At 39.4% G+C, this 17,709-nt stretch overlaps 1 protein-coding gene across 1 annotated transcript in view; it reads right to left on the reverse strand.

Annotated features, from left to right (window-relative positions):
• Positions 1-407: 407 nt before the first annotated feature.
• The window catches only part of CEP162 (centrosomal protein 162), a 116,335-nt gene continuing 99,033 nt past the window's right edge, over positions 408-17,709 (reverse strand). The window contains 2 exon segments of the mRNA XM_031667292.1: positions 408-1,431; positions 2,518-2,652. Coding sequence (XP_031523152.1) covers positions 1,222-1,431; positions 2,518-2,652 — 345 coding nt within the window. The 3' untranslated portion in view covers positions 408-1,221.

The following is a 17,709-nucleotide window of genomic DNA, read 5'->3' on the forward strand; positions in this document are numbered from 1 at the left end:
TCCCAAGAACAGAAAGCCAAACACTGCATGTTCTCACTCATAAGTGGGAACTGAACAATGAGAACACTTGGACACAGGAAGGGGAACATCACACAATGGGGTCTGTTGAGGGGTGGGGGAGAGGGGAGGGATAGCATTAGGAGATATACCTAATGTAAATGACAAGTTAATGCATGCAGCACACCAACATGGCACATGTATACATATGTAACAAACCTGCACGTTGTGCACATGTACCCTAGAACTTAAAGTCTAAAAAAAAAAAGGAACATGAATACTCTTTTGGTGGGAATGTAAATTAATTCAGCCTCTGTGGATAGCAGAGATTTTTCAAAGAAGTAAAAATAGAACAATCTCATTACTGGGAATCTACCCAAAGGAACAGAAATTATTATATAAAAAAGATATCTGCACATGTATGTTTATTGCATCAATATTTACAACAGCAAATTCATGGAACCAACTTAAGTATCTACCAACAATTGACTGGATAAAGAAAACGTGAGAGAGAGATATATATAGAGATACATATAAATGGAGTATTATGCAACTATAAAAAAGAATGAAATCATGTCATTTGCAGCAACATGGATGGAGCTGGAGGCCATTATCTTACGTGAACTAAATCAGAAGTAAAAAATAAAATATTGCACATATGTTCTCACTTAAAAGTAGGAGCTAAACAATGGGTATACACAGACATAAAGATGCAGATTAGACACTGGGGACTCCAATAGGGTAAACAGTGTGAGGGGCAGTAAGGGTTGAAAAATTACCTACTGGGTACAGTGTTTAATATTTAGGTGATGAGTACACTAGAAGCCCAATTCCCACCATTATTCAATACACCCATGTTACAACAAGCACATATATCCCCTGGATCTAAAATAAAAATTAAAAAAATCCCACATTATCAATAAAAATGTGGCACAGTATGTTCAATTTTCTTTTCTTTCTATTTCTAGCATACAAGTGAGACCTTCTCGGCTATAAAGGAACCTGTCTATAAATCACCTAAAATGTGACTGGTTAATGATTTTTAGTAAAATACACCATGATATGTTTTTATTGGTTAAAGGCAATTTATTTTGAAATGTTGCTTTGGTTGTTTGCTTTCTGGAAACATACTGGAACACTTGTTTTTCATAAGCTGTCCTGGCAGTGGCACAATCCCATCCATTTTTTAGGCCTTTTAATAAGGTCATTATGAAATCTGAGTTTCTAGGAATACTCTGGTGCATTCACTTCATCTGCAAAAGCAACTGGCACAACCACCCCTTGCCGGTGCAGCTCTCGGAGAACATCTAATATTGAGTCTAGTTCTATGCGGAACTTCTCCAGCTCACGATTCTTTAACTGTGCCAGTCTTTTCCATTTTTCAACTTCTTTGTTTTGCTCAGTCTCCACTGCTTGGTGTGTTTGCTGTATTATCTGCAAATACAAAAATTCCACATTGCTATCATAGTTCATAGTGGTGGGTGAGGAACCTTTAACAATCTTAAAGTAGGCAAACCTGGGGTTTCTTTGGGGAACTCAGGTAAACTATAATGCTCTGCATGGATGCAGCATTTTCTGTCTTCAAGGAGTATATACATCCCAACTGTGTTAGGGACTAAATGTTTGTGTCCCCCTCAAATTCATATGTTGAGGTCCTAACCCTTAATGTGGCTGTGTGTGGAGTAAGGAAATAATGAATGTTAAGTGAGATCATAAGGGTGGGGACTTGATTTGATAATAATTAGTGTTTTCACCACTAGAGACACCAAAGAGATTTTCAGCAGAAGAGACACCAAGGAGATATCTCACCCCTCTTCCTCACCTCCGCGCACATGGCACTGAGGAAAGATCATGTTAGAATGAGAAAAAAGGTGGCTATCTGCAAGCTGGGAAGAGAGACCTCACCAGAAACCTAACTGACCAAAACCTCAATCTGGGACTTCTGGCCTACAGAACTGTGAGAAAATAAATTTCCCCTGTTTAACCACCCAATTTATGGTATTTTGTTACATCAGCCCAAGCAGACTATATACTGTTCAAACAAGTAAAATTTCAGCACCAAGGCAAGTGCCTAAAAACACATCATGCCTTTAGATCTGCTATTTTAATTAATCTGTTTGTAATTAAGTATAGTAATATTACTAGTGCTAGCTATATAATTTAAATAATCATATTAAAACAATTTATTTCTTATATACATTTGCTGAAATGACTTGAATATGGAACACCATGCCTTGTTCCAGGGTAAGATGTGTAAGTTTTTAGGAACCCATCAATAATTAAGAACATGAAACAAAGTTTTGCTTTTTTTCCAGATATAAGGATACCAATCTTCAAGCACTTGAGATATAAAGTCTCATTTTTCTCGTAAAAGTTATAAATTTATTAAATTTTTAACAAGATCAAAATACACTGGAAACACTTTAAGTGGTAATTTTTGCTAGGGATGACAAAACTATAGCAAAGTAAAGGCATTTAAAAGTAAAGACCTATATAAATATGTAAAATGATTTACTTTACCTGTTGAAGTTCCAGTTCTCTTTGTGCATGTCTCATTTCCATCTGCTTAATTTTCTTTTCTAAGCCCACGAAATGTTTCATCTCTGGTGTATGGTTTTCTTTGGCTTCTCTCAATTCTTCTAAGAGTTTTGTAACCTAAAATTGACATTGAAGCAAATTGAAGCAAATGAAAACCTATGATCACAAGAACTAATTATTTTTTAATAGGTAATCTTGAAAATCAGAATATTTGTATAAAATTTCTCTATATAAGTAAGAGGCATCTTGGATTGTTAGATTAATTAATAGCTTTCATTCTCTATATCCAGAAAGTAAAGGCTCATCCTAGCTCTGAGTTGACCTCACAGTCTAAGAGGTTCCAGATGAATGGACCATTTTCTACCTCCCAAGTATGGCAGTCTGGTAAAGGGGCTGAAAATGAAGTTGGCACGTTCTTTAATGCATCAAGTTTCACTACAACATATTTGTTAGTAAGGTGGTTACTTTCAGAATTTGAAAAAGTATATTTAAAGCACTCAACACAGTATAGTGCCCCATGTACAGAAAGAGTTCAATGAAAATGTATTTTTCTTCTGTTAACTCCCTATAATTCTATTTGTAATTCTCTATGGCCCTATCACTTTATAATTTGTAGTAGTTCATTCCACAAATAAATGTATACATATAAAAACAGAGATAAGGAAGTACTGAGCCCTTTCTGTGTTGGCTGCTGTCTTAGGACCTGGGGATCCAGAGATTAAAGACATAGACCCCACCCTCATAGAGTGTAATGCAGTGCCTTCATATTGAGCTTGGGAAAACAATTAATTGTATCTTCTTTATTCCATATAATCATGAACAGAAATTCCAACAAGAATCAGATCTTGCTAACTGTTTACATCAAAAGGCAACAAAAACCAAATGAAAATGGATAGAATTAACAATCACTCCTGTTTTCTATGAAAACACCCATTACCTAATAACAATAATACCAAAAAATCCCAGTATCTTACCTACATTAGTTGAAAAACATGCAAAGATACAAGCAAATTAAATCAGAGGCAATCTATTTTAAATGTGGAGCGTCCCTGATGGTATCATCACTGAACAAAGAACTATGCAGACTATCCTTGGGATGGTTTGCAGAGAGCTCAGGGAGAGGCCTCACAGAACATGCTGTGCTGATGAGTGTTGGTTGGGCATAAAAACTGTATGTGTGAAAATAGTGTTTACTAAAATGATTGTTTAAAGAACTAATGATGACTAACCTAAGAAAGCTGATAAAGGCACAGTCATACACAGAATGGTCAAATATTACTTCAATTCCTGTAACCTTTTTAATGGTTGAAAAATGATTTTGAGTAACATTTCCAGCTGTTACTATCTTGTGATACACCTGTTCCTGGTACACCAGTTAGGAAGCTCCGGTTTTCTGAATGAAGCAGTCAAGTGAATGAGAACTCTAATATGGTGTGCTATGATACAGAGATGGCCAATGGGTAGTGAGATAAGTGAGAACACCTCACTCGAAGAGAAGATGGGCCACAGAGAATTCCTAAGGCAGCTGTGCTTGAATTGAGTCTTAAAGGGTAAGTAGTAGTCAGTCATTACATTATGATGTGCTAGGCATTAGGCTAAGCACTTTACAGATGTTGTCTCATTTTTTATTAAACCTTATATATGTTTACTGTCTGATTCCTCACATAAAATGTAAACATCATAAGAGCAAAGATTTTTGTCTTTGTTCTCCTCACTATTCCTAGCACCTAGAGCTGCCCATGGCAGAGAGGTAGATGTTCAACAATTATTCATGAATTAATTAGTGCATTCACCTTTCAATGATTAAACATTCATTGGTAAATCATATAAACTTAGAAATCTGGTTTTAGGAAAATAGAGAAAATTTCCTTTTAATTGCATGTACCTAAAAGAACCTTTAAGAATATAATGAAAACTGAATACGTATATTTTAAAAATCCTTTTATTTTAATGAATTATCCTATAGAGATAACTGAATACTTAATAAACACATATAAAAAAAACACTTCCTGCTATGTACATATTAAAAAAACTGGAAACAACCCGCATACCAACAATAAGGGATTTGTGAAATAAATTAGTAATGATTAATAAGAGCCTGAGACCTAGAGTCACAGGCAACAGGTTCTAATGGTGGCACTTCTATATAGTGGTTGGTAAGCCTGGACAAGCTTTTTCACTTTCCTTAGCATCAGTATCTTCATCTAAAATAGGAATAATAGTAGTAACTACTCTTTTGGTTGTGATGAGAATCAAATAAAATAAGGCATATAAAACACTTTGTACAGTTCCTAGTACACATTAAACATTTTTAAAAAATTATACTTTGTTCTGGAGTACATGTGCATAGGTTTGTTACATAGGTATACACGTGCCATGATGGTTTGCTGCACCCATCAACTTGCCACCTACATTAGGTATTTCTCCTAATGCTATCCCTCCCCTAACCCCCAACCTCCCAACAGGCCCCTGCATGTGATGTTCCCCTCCCTACGTCCATGTGTTCTCATTGTTCAACTCCCACTCATGAGTGAGAACACGCTGTGTTTGGTTTTCTGTTCTTGCCTTAGTTTGCTGAGAATGATGGTTTCCAGCTTCATCCGTGTCCCTGCAAAGGACATGAACTCATTTTTTTTTATGACTACATAGTATTCCATGGTGTATATGTGCCACATTTTCTTTATCCAGTCTATCATTGATGGGCATTTGGGTTGGTTCCAAGTCTTTGCTATTGTGAACAGTGCCACAATAAACATATGTGTGCATGTGTCTTAATAGTAGCATGATTTATAATCCTTTGGGTATATAGCCAATAATGGGATGGCTGGGTCAAATGATATTTCTAGTTCTAGATCCTTGAGGAATTGCCACATTGTCTCCCACAATGGTTGAACTAATTTATACTCCCACCAACAGTGTGAAAGCATTCCTATTTCTCCACATCATCTCCAGCATCTGTTTTTCTTGACTTTTTAATGACCACCATTCTAACTGGCATGAGATGGTATCTCATTGTGGTTTTGATTTGCATTTCTCTAATGACCAGTGATGAGCTTCTTTTCATATGTTTGTTGACTGCATAAACGTCTTCTTTTGAAAAGTGTCTGTTCATATCCTTTGCCCATTTTTTGATGGGATTGCTTCTCTTCCTGTAAATTTGTTTAAGTTCTTTGTAGATTCTGGATATTAGCCCTTTGTCAGATGGATAGATTGCAAAAATTTTCTACCATTCTGTAGGGTGCCTGTTCACTCTGATTACAGTTTCTTCTTCTGTGCAGAAGCTGTTTAGTTTAAAGATCCCATTTGTCAGTTTTGGCTTTTGTTGCCACTGCTTTTGGTTTTTCAGTCATGAAGTCTTTGCCCATATTGATTTTGGACTGAGATGATGGGGTTTTCTAAATATACAATTGTGTCATCTGCAAACAGACACACTTTGACTTCCTCTCTTCCTATTTGAATACCCTTTATTTATTTATTTTTTCTTGCCTGATTGTTCTGGCCAGAACTTCCAATACTAAGTTGAATAGGAGTGGTGAGAGAGGGCATCCTTGTCTTGTGCCAGTTTTCAAAGGGAACGCTTCCAGTTTTTGCCCATTCAATATGATATTGGCTGTGGGTTTGTCATAAATAGTTATTATTTTGCAATACGTTCCATCAATACCTAGTTTGTTGAGAGTTTTTAGCATGAAGGGCTGTTGAATTTTGTCAAAGGCCTTTTCTGCCATCTATTGAGATAATCATGTGATTTTTGTCCTTGGTTCTGTTTATGTGATGGATTATGTTTACTGATTTGCGTATGGTGAACCACACTTGCATCCCAGGGATGAAGCTGACTTGATCATGGTGGATAAGCTTTTTGATGTGCTGCTGGATTCGGATTACCAGTATTTTATTGAAGATTTTTGCATTGATGTTCATCAGGGATATTGGCCTGAAATTTTCTTATTTTGTTGTGTTTCTGCCAGGTTTTGGTATCAGGATGATGCTGGCCTCATAAAATAAGTTAGGGAGGAGTCCCTCTTTTTCCATTGTGTGGAATAGTTTCAGAAGGATTGGTACCAGTTCCTCTTTGTATCTCTGGTAGAATTCGGCTGTGCATCCATCCAGTCCTGGACTTGTTTTGGTTGGTAGGCTATTACTTCCTCAATTTCAGAACTTGTTATTGGCCTATTCAGGGATTCGACTTCTTCCTGGTTTAGACTTGGGAGGGTGTTATGTGTCCAGGAATTTTTCCACTTCTTCTAGATTTTCTAGTTTACTGGCACAGAGGTGTTTATAGTGTTCTCTGATGGTAGTTTGTATTTCTGTGGGATCAGTGGTGATATCCCCTTTATCATTTTTTCTTGTGTCTTTTATTCTTCTCTCTTTTCTTCTTTATTAATTTGTGCTAGCAGTCATATCTATTTTGTTGATCTTTTCAAAAAATCAGCTCCTGGATTCACTGATTTTGAAAGGTTTCTCGTGTCTCTATCTCCTTTAGTTCTGCTCTGATCTTAGTTATTTCTTGTCTTCTGCTAGCTTTTGAATTTGTTTGCTCTTGCTTCTCTAGTTCTATTTTGTGATGTTAGGGTGTTGATTTTAGATCTTTCCTGCTTTCTCTCATGCGCATTTAGTGCTATAAATTTCCCTCTAAACACTGCTTTAGCTGTGTCCCAGAGATTCTGGTATGTCATGTATTTGTTCTCAGTGGTTTCAAATAACTTATTTATTTCTGCCTTAATTTCATTATTTACCCAATAGTCCTTCAGGAGCAGGTTGTTCAGTTTCCATGTAGTTTGTGGTTTTGAGTGAGTTTCTTAATCCTGAGTTCCAATTTGATTGCACTGTGGTCTGAGAGACTGTTATGATTTCCATTCTTTTGCATTTGCTGAGGAATGTTTTACTTCCAATTATGTGGTCAATTTTAGAATAAGTGTGATGTGGTGCTGAGAAAAATTCTGTTGATTTGGGGTGGAGAGTTCTGTAGATGTCTATTAGGTCTGCTTGGTGCAGAGCTGAGTTCAAGTCCTGAATATCCTTGTCAACTTTCTGTCTCATTGATCTGTCTAATGTTGACAGTGGGGTGTTCAAGTCTCCCATTATTATTGTATGGGAGTCTAAGTCTCTTTGTAGGTCTCTAAGGACTTGGTCTATGAATCTGGGTGCTCCTGTATTGAGTGCATATATATTTAGTTTAGCTCTTCTTGTTGAATTAATACCTTTACCATTATGTAATGGCCTTGTCTCTTTTGATCTTTGTTGGTTTAAAGTCTGTTTTATCAGACACTAGGATTGCAACCCCTGCTTTTTTTTTTTTTTTTTTTTCCATTAGCTTGGTAGATCTTCTGCCATCCCTTTATTTTGAGCCTATGTGTGTGTCTCTGTACCTGAGATGGGTCTCCTGAATACAGCAAACTGATGGGTCTTGACACTTGATCCAATTTGCCAGTCTGTGTCTTTTAATTGGAGCATTTAGCCCATTTACATTTAAGGTTAATATTGTTATGTGTGAATTTGACCCTGTCATTGTGATGTTAGCTGGTTATTTTGCTCGTTTGTTGGAGCAGTTTCTTCCTGGCATTGATGGTCTTTACAATTTGGTGTGTTTTTGCAGTGGCTGGTATCAGTTGATCTTTTCCATGTTTAGTGCTTCCTTCAGGAGCTCTTGCAAGGCAGGCCTGGTGGTGAAAAAATCTCTCAGCATTTGCTTCTCTGTAAAGGATTTTATTTCTCCTTCACTTATGAAACTTAGTTTGGCTGGATATGAAATTCTGGGTTGAAATTCTTTTCTTTAAGAATGTTGACTATTGGCCCCCAGTCTCTTCTGGCTTGTAGAGTTTCTGCCAAGAGATCTGCTGTTAGTCTGATGGGCTTCCCTTTGTGGGTAAGCTGACCTTTCTCTCCGGTTGCCCTTAACATTTTTTCCTTCATTTCAACTTCGGATAATCTGACAATTACATGTCTTGCAGCTGTTCTTCTCGAGGAGTATCTTTTTGGCGTTCTCTGTATTTCCTGAATTTGAATGTTGGTGTGCCTTGCTAGGTTGGGGAAGTTCTCCTGGATAATATCCTGAAGAGTGTTTCCCAACTTGGTTCCATTCTCCCCGTCAGTTTCAGGTACACCAGTCAGACGTAGATTTGGTCTTTTCACATAGTCCCATATTTCTTGGAGACTTTGTTCATTTCTTTTTCCTTTTTTTTCTCTAAACTTCTCTTCTCACTTCATTTCATTCATTTGATCTTCAATCACTGATACCCTTTCTTCCACTTGATCAAATTGGCTACTGAAGCTTGTGCATGCATCACGTAGTTCTCATGCCATGGTTTTCAGCTCCATCAGGTCATTTAAGGTCTTCTCTATGCTGTTTATTTTAGCCATTCGTCTACTCTATTTTCAAGGTTTTTAGCTTCTTTGCGATGGGTTCGAACATCCTCCTTTAGCTTGGAGAAGTTTGTTATTACTGATCTTCTGAGGCCTACTTCTGTCAACTTGTCAAAGTTATTCTCCGTCCAGCTTTGTTCCATTGCTGGTGAGCAGCTGTGTTCCTTTGGAGGAGAATAGGTGCTCTGATTTTTGGAATTTTCAGCTTTTCTGCTCTGTTTTCTCCCCATCTTTGTGGTTTTATCTACCTTTGGTCTTTGATGATGATGACCTAGAGATGGGGTTTTGGTGTGTATATCCTTTATGTTTGTTAGTTTTCCTTCTAACAATCAGGACCCTCAGCTGCAGGTCTGCTGGAGTTTGTTGGAGGTCCACTCCAGACCCTGTTTGCCTGGGTATCACCAGCGGAGGCTGCAGAACAGCAAATGTTGCTGCCTGATTCTTCCTGTGGAAGCTTCATTTCAGAGGTGTCAGTCGGACCCTACTGGGGGGTGTCTCCCAGTTAGGCTACTTGAGGGTCGGGGACCCACTTGAGGAGTCAGTCTGTCCATTCTCAGATCTCAAACTCCGTGCTGGGAGAACCACTACTCTCTTCAAAGCTGTCAGACAGGGACACTTAACTGTGCAGAAGTTTCTGCTGCCTTTTATTTATCTATGCCCTGCCCCCAGAGGTGGAGTCTACAGAGGCAGGCAGGCCTCCTTGAGCGCTGGTGGGCTTCACCCAGTTTAAGCTTCCCGACAGCTCTGTTTACCTACTCAAGCCTCAGCAATGGCAGATGCCCCTCCCACAGCCTCGCTGCTGCCTTGCAGTTCGATCTCAGACTGCTGTGCTAGCAGTGAGCAAGGCTCCGTGGGCATGGGACCTTCTGAGCCAGGCGTGGGATATAATGTCCTGGTGTGCTGTTTGCTAAGACCGTTGGAAAAAGGCAGTAGTAGGGTGGGAGTGTCTTGATTTTCCAGGTACCGTCTGTCACGGCTTCCCTTGGCTAGGAAAGGGAATTCCCCGGCCCCTTGTGCTTCCTGGGTGAGGTGATGCCCTGCCCTGCTTCAGCTCACACTCCTTGGGCTGCAGCCACTGTCCACCAAGCCCCAGTGAGATGAACCCAATACCTCAGTTGGAAATTCAGAAATCAACCGTCTTCTGCATCGCTCACGCTGGGAGCTGTAGACTGCAGCAAAAGTTCCTATTCAGCCATCTTGCATTTCAGATGGGGGTTTTTTCTATAAGACCCTGACTGGGGCTGCTGCCTTTCTTTAAGAGATGCCCTGCCCAGAGAGGAGGAATCTAGAGAGGCATTCTGGCTACAGCAGCTTTGCCAAGCTGCAGTGGGCTTTGCCCAGTTCGAACTTCCTGTAGGCTTTGTTTATGCTGTGAGGGGAAAACCACTTACTCAAGCCTCAGTAATGGTGGACACCATTCCCCCCACCAAGGTTGAGTGTCCCAGGTCACTTCAGACAGTTATGCTGGCAGCGAGAATTACAAGCCAGTGGATCTTAGCTTGCTGGGCTCTGTGGGGGTGGGATCTGCTGAGCTAGTCCACGTGGCTTCCCGGCTTCAACCCCCTTTCCAGGGGAGTGTCTTGCTGGCATTCCAGGTGCCACTGTGGTATGGAAAAAAAAAAAAAAAAAAAAAAAAAAAAAAAACTCCTGCAGCTAGCTCAGTGTCTGCCCAAATGGCCTCCCAGTTTTGTGCTTGAAACCCAGGGCCTTGGTGGCGTAGGCACCCAAGTGAATCTTCTGGTGTGTGGGTTGCGAAGACTGTGGGAAAAGTGTAGTATCTGGGCTGGAGTGCACCATTCCTCATGGCACAGTGCCTCATGGCTTCCCTTGGCTAGGGGAGGGAATTCCCTGACCCCTTGCACTTGCCAGGTGAGGCAATGCCCCACCCTGCCTTGGTTCGCCCTCTGTGGTTTGCACCCACTGTCTAACCAGTCCCAATGAGATGAGCCAGGTACCTCAGTAGGAAATGTAGAAATCACCTGCCTTCTGTGTTGATCTCACTGAGAGCTGTAGAACAGAGCTGTTCCTATTTGACCATCTTGCCAGCCTCCCCCAATAGATTAAACTTTTGATAAATAATTATTACTACTATTATAATGCCTCTATTTTGAAATGGTATAACAGAAGTGCCAACAAAGATAATATACTGTCATGAAAAGATTTTATGCACACATACACACGCACACTATTAAAAATGCTTTGAAAATCATATGCATGCATACATATACATGAACAAACATGTATTTGCATGTGTACACACATGAGAACCATATCCACAATATTTGTATTTCTCTATATTTATGAATAGAAAAAAATCTGGAAGGATATAGAGCAAAATATAACTAGGTAGTGGGATTATAGTGTTTTATACCTTCTAATTGCTAATACTAATTATCATGTATTAATAGTATAAAAACACATTGCATATTGAATCCATGCTCAACTAAGGACAGAAATAGCACCAATAAAAAGCATATATTCTTTAATGAATAAAACTCTATTATCTTATTCATTGTTTATTACTTTGCTAAAGTAAAAAAGAGTGATTTCACCCAGATGATGTCACTTAAAGGTGAGTGAAGATGCTTTTCTACTAGAGAAGACAGATATCACTGACTGCTGGCAGGAGTTGGCTCAGGTGCTAGAGTTCAAACAATCTGTGCATAGCCCAGAGACTGCTTCTCAGAGAAGACATTTGTCTTCGTTCTCTTACTTGTTGGTGAGTAGATAATCTTACAAATTACACATTTCAATTTACACTGAACCACAAAATTACTACTATTTTTATTACTTTAAACGAGCCTGGGCCGGTCGTGGTGGCTCACGCCTATAATTCCAGCACTTTGGGAGGTCGAGGTGGGTGGATCACTAGAGGTCAGGGGTTCCAGACCAGCCTGGCTGACATGGTGAAACAACTCCATCTCTACTAAAAATATAAAAATTAGCCGGGTATGGTGGCACAACCCTGTAATCCCAGCTACTCGGGAGGCTGAGACATAAGAATCACTTGAACAAGGGAGGCGGAGGTTGCAGTGAGACGAGATTGTGCCACTGCACTCCAGCCTGGGCGACAACAGTAAGACTGTCTCAAAAGAAAAAAAAATGAGCCTGGTACACTGTGTCTGTGTACTTTTCAATCATGTCATGTACCTTCGTGCTTTGTAACTATTGGCATAAGTTTTCCTGGTCACTTTGCTAGAGGAATTGTGAGTGCTTACTTAATCTAGAGGGCTTAGATTCTAACTAGGCTGGCACTGAAGGAGATCCTGGGCACTGTGTCTTAAGCAGCCATTCCTGCCTTCTTTGCTGACAAGGCCTTGATATTGTTCAGGTGTTCATGTCATGCTGGGGTAAATTCTGATCAGTTTTACTGTCAGTTTACTGGACAACTACTGGACAAAAACAACTGATTAGTTATAGCTGTCCAGTTTTTCTTGGCAGTGATTGGTTTAGAGGTGGGCACATGTCTTAGTCTGTTTTCTGCTGGTATAACCAAATACCACAGACATTTATTTGGCTCACAGTTCTGGCATCTGGACAGTCCAAATGCATGGTACTGGCATCTGGGAAGGGCCTTTTGTTGCGCTAACCCACGATGGAAGGGCAGGCGGGTGATGAGACAAGAGGGAATGAGAACCACTGAACTTATTCTTTGATCATGAGCCCACTCCTGTGATTACTAACCCATTCCTGCTTTAACATCAACTAAATTTAAACATAAGTTTTGGCAGGGACATTCAAACCACAGCAGCACGTGACACAGTTCTGAAGCAAAGGCAGTTAGCGGGAGACATAGACTATATGTATCTATTTGATTATTTTTCTGTCCCACTGGTTAGAATGTTGCTTGAGAGCAAGGACTTCAGATGTTTCATTGCTATACCTTAAGAAGCATATAATAGGGACTGACATCTGCTCAGTAAGTATTTATTAAATAAATGAATAAAAAGTGCTATGAAGGTCTTATTTAACTTGACAGCTGTATAAACTGAGGCCGAGGGAGTTTAAAGGCACTAGAAGTGGCTATGTAAAGATAACTTTTTTCTTTTGCATGAGAAACTGACCTTGGGTTCAGTTTTCTGTGTCTGTTCTCCCCATGATAAAGAATGGCCATCAGCCACACACCAGGCACCTAGGCTTGGGGGACTTTGTATGAAATGAAATACTTCATAGGAAGACAGTTTTGGGCTCTCCTGAGCATGCTGCCTCTTGTAAGCATGTCCTTGTGGGAGCCACCGCACAAGGATTAGTATAAGAGATATCGATTCTTGTGGAGCATGGGGCATCTAAGCTAGCAAGGGAATAAGACTCATGCCTGGCAGGTGGTATGAGTCTTACTTCCTTGCACCTGTGTTGTCACTCGGACAGCTCCTGGACAACTATATGAACCGCTGTGAGAATGACTTGCACTGAAGAGAAATGCCTCATGCTGCCTTGCTAGCCTGCTGTTTCCTGGCCTGTATCCAGCATGCCAAGTACAGCCTTATGGTTGTTGTGTGACTCTAAATGTTTACTTGAACATGCTAATGAGCCTTATAATGGCGAGTCAAGAATTTAAACCCAGATCTTATAAATGCTATGATCATTCCACTATCCATAAAACAACAGCAGCTAGCTGTAGAATAGTTGGGACAAATTACAGTAAGAATTTTGATAATTCTTATGAGTTGGCCACAGTAGTCCCTGGGGTCTTATTAGAGGTTTAGTCTTAAATATTTTCTATATCTTTTATAAAATATTTATGTAGATTAAAAAACAATAACATCCCACGAATGAAAAAATCTATAATCAGTAAAATGCATATCCTAATAGGAAAAATATGAAAATAAGCAATAGTAGCATCAATCCTTAGTTATCTGTAGGGATCATGGGTAAAGATTCATGTCCTTTCTCTACAACTGCAAGGTGTGAAGAAATAAATGAACTGAAGATTTCTGCAGTCAATTAGAAGTGGAATAATAGACTGAAAAATCTATGATGAATATTAAAACACAAAAGATTAACTCTAGAGTCTTAAAAAAACCAAAGATTTGAAAAACACATGGCTGAGTTAGCATCAACCGAAGAGGTGCTAGATGCTTAATAAGATTTTCACCCCATTGCAGCAGACATAATTTTAAAATATGTGCTTGACAATATTTTAGGTGACAAAAGCATGAAACATAATGAGTTTAGAAACATCCTTTCAGATTTCTATAATTAATATACTAAGTGGGAATTACCTCCAATGACAATGAGGGATTTGCTTTATGCTGAAAACTTCTAAATCATTACTTAGTTATCTCATGGCCTATAAAATGTTAGAAACACATAAGCAATCAAAAGTCCACCGATGGTTTAAAATGTATAGTTTGTTTTCATCTGTGGCGATGTATAGTGCACTTTCACTTGTGGCCATGTGGAGACAAGGGGAGACTCCTCCTTTCAACAACTAGAAAACAGCACAAAATATTTGAAACAACTGTTTTCAGACACTGGATAAACAGCACTACAGACTGTGATTTCTGGGAGAAGAGAAATAAGGTGAGCTCTAGAGTTGTCCAGCTTATTGCCAAATTGCTTTGGCAAACAGCTTATTGCCAAAACTGCTGGAGGCAGTTTTGAAGCCAGAGCATTTCCTGGAGCTCACACAGAGGTGGGAATAGTTCATATTTCCATCAGCCTGAGAGGAAATGCCTCATAATACACAGAATGTCAGGGAGAGTCTTCAGAAGGGTATCAGCAGTAGCAATAAACTAGTCTTGTCAAAACAGCTATTTTATAGAATATTACACGTAATACAGCCATTATAAATAAACCCCATATTAAAAGGTAGGTATTCCAATTAAAAGGCAGAGTGTCATTACCTTTACTCAGGACACTGAGTGCTTAGCTTTCTAGTAATTAGGCTTAAAAGTCATGGGCTGTGGCTTTTCTATTTTCAAATATTTTAGCTATTCTTAAAGAACTGTCTTATCATTGTATTGCTAAATTAACAACAAAGCTAAAACTGACTTCATTCTTTATCTTGCAAACACGCAATAAGTACATATACTTTCTTTTATTGCTTTTCCTAAAAACTTTACTTCAGTTCTGAGGTTCTGTAAACTTAGTGCTTATGTTGAAGTTTTATGTACATCTTAAACATTGAAAAGAATGCACAATGTTGAATTAGCCTTTCAACTAGAACACGATTTTAAAAACGGACACTCGCATAATTGTAGAGTGTTTTTAGATTGATCTTTTCATAATACAATTGGCTCTATATTTTGCCTGTGGGACTTAAGTCCTTGAATAACAATAAATGGTATATATGCATCAAAGAATAGGATGTGCAGCTTTCCTGGCTTTTCACACTTTTTAGAATCAAATGGATCTTAGAGTAATAAAAATGGTAGGTTTCCAGAAAGATTAATTTTTGTAATGACATTGTTACTGGTGATCCAGTATGACTCTATCATGGTGGCCTTGCCTATTTATTAATCAAACAGTAGTAGTACTGAAGGAAATCAGAATATGTTATCTCAAAATATGCCTCTTTGACTTAAAAATTATTTTTGAGCTAAAGGAAATAAGCAGCAGCAAATGGAAGAAAAGGTTTCTATCCTCCTTTTCTGCCTAAAAGTAGGAAATAAATTTTCCTTTAGTGAAGAGGGCTCTAGATGCTTATCAGCCTAGAGATGGCACCAGAGGAATCTGCAGTATTCCATGAGTTTCCTACCATATATTTACATTCCCCCAGTTTCCCACCTTTGTAGCCTAAAACTGCTTTCCTATGTCCTGTCTTTATCTACAAATTGATTGTTCTTTGTTAAAGATGGCTTGTAAGCCAGAGTTCTAAGCCACTGTTTTGAGTTACTTTTTGTTGAGGTTTCTCCTGTGATATGTGCTGCATACATTAATAAACTTGTTTTTCTCTTGTTAATCTGTCTTTTGTTCCAGTGGTCTGTCCCAACAGGAACTCACATGGGTTGAGAAAAAATTTTTTTCCTTCCTGACAGTTTTTGGCAATGCAGATGGGACTTTCTGGGATATCCCATCCACTCTGGAACCTTCAGATGAAATCCTAGCAAAACTGGCAGAAGCTGGTAAAAGGTAAGAATTCTTATCAAACTCAGCTCTCCCAGATATCTGTCTATAGCAGACAGTCAAGAAAGGAAGCTGAAATTTTTCCTGGTCCTTCTTTTCCATATTCAGATTGGTAGAAGAAAAAAATTTGTACAATTCTTTGAATTTGTGACTCTTGTGGGTTTGGTTTTGGCGACCTATTCGTTATTATCTTTAGCCTCCTTGAAAAGGTCATTGTTTTCTATTGTCTTTTGCATCATTTGTTGTAAGGAGGAGAATCACAGTATAGAACGCAGACATAGGTCATAAAAGCCTGTTGTTCCAGCCACCCTCTCAGGCTGATGAGTTTATGGTTCTCATCAGACTGGTGTGCTCACGGTTCTCACCAGACTGGTGTCTGTTTAGACAAACTTTGCTGAGGGTCCCCAGTAAGAAAAAGAAAGGATGAGGTTCACCTTTTGTCTTGTTTTATGTCGTGAGAGCTTGGCTTTTATGACCACTAAGAACACTCTCTCTGGTCTCTGCCAGGTGGGGGGGCACAAGCGTGTTGGCTTGTGTCAGGCAGCCAGGTGAACAGGGTGGGAACCCAAGACACAAGTGACAAGCAGCGTTCTCTTTGTCTGATGCAGCTCAGGGGAGTTTGTCTGAATAAGAGATGCCAGTCCATAAGGAGCCTTTGGCGTTTCAAACTTTGTTGCTTGGTTCATACTGGGAGAGTCCTATCCCAGTAATGCCTGTGTGGTGTCACAGATTAGCAGGTCTGTGACTGGAGTTGTCTCTGTGGGAGGTTTGGAACACCATTTTCACACAACTATTCTGTCTGCAGAGCAATGAAGGTCTTTGTTTTCTTAGGCTATTTTTGGGAGAAGCTTTGCATATTGAGGGAGATTTGATCTTTTGCAGACTTTTTGAGGAAGCCCCCAGCAACCATGGTTAAGCTACAAAAGGCTTCTTGGTTGTTGTTTTTTTTTTTTTTTCGTAAAGACAGGGTCTTGCTCTGACACCCAGGCTGGGGTACAGTGGCACAGTCAGCTCACTGAAGCCTTGAACTCCTGGGCTTAAGCAATCCTCTCACCTCAACCTCTTAAGTAGCTGGGACTACAGGCGCATGTTACTGCACAAGCTAATTTTTATATTTTTTGTAGAGATGGTGTCTTGCCATATTGCCCAGGCTGATGTCAAACTCCTGGCCTTGAGAGATCCTCTCACTTCAGTCTCCCAAAATGCTGGGATTTACAGGCGTGAGTAACCCTGCATGGCTGACTTGTTTTAAACCATAAAAAAAGCTTATTGGTCTAGAATAGCAGTTCCCAGCCTTTTTGGTACCAAGGACTGGTTTTGTGGCAGACAGTTCTTCCACGAAAAGGAGGATGGTTTTGGGATGATTCAAGCTCATTACATTTATCATTAGATTCTCAAGAGCCCACAACCTAGATCACATGCATGTGCAGTTTACAACAGGGTTCACACTTCCATGAGAATCTAATGCCGCTTCTGATCTGACAGGAGGCGGAGCCCAGGCAGTAATGCTCACTTGAACCCTGCTCATCTCCTACTGAGAGGCCAGGTTCCTAACAGGCCACAGACTGGTACTGGTTTGTGGTCCAGGGGTTGGGGACCTCTGGTCTAGAGTCACATTAAAATGGGTATACCTTTAAAAATTTGAGCTTTTATATTGAAAAATGATTTTTTTTTGAATTTTAAAGGGAGCATTCATTCTAAACAAATGTCTTACTGGTACTTATGGTAAAATAAAATTTAAAAGAG

Source organism: Papio anubis, chromosome 6, assembly GCF_008728515.1.
Source record: "Papio anubis isolate 15944 chromosome 6, Panubis1.0, whole genome shotgun sequence".
NCBI lineage: Eukaryota > Metazoa > Chordata > Mammalia > Primates > Cercopithecidae > Papio > Papio anubis.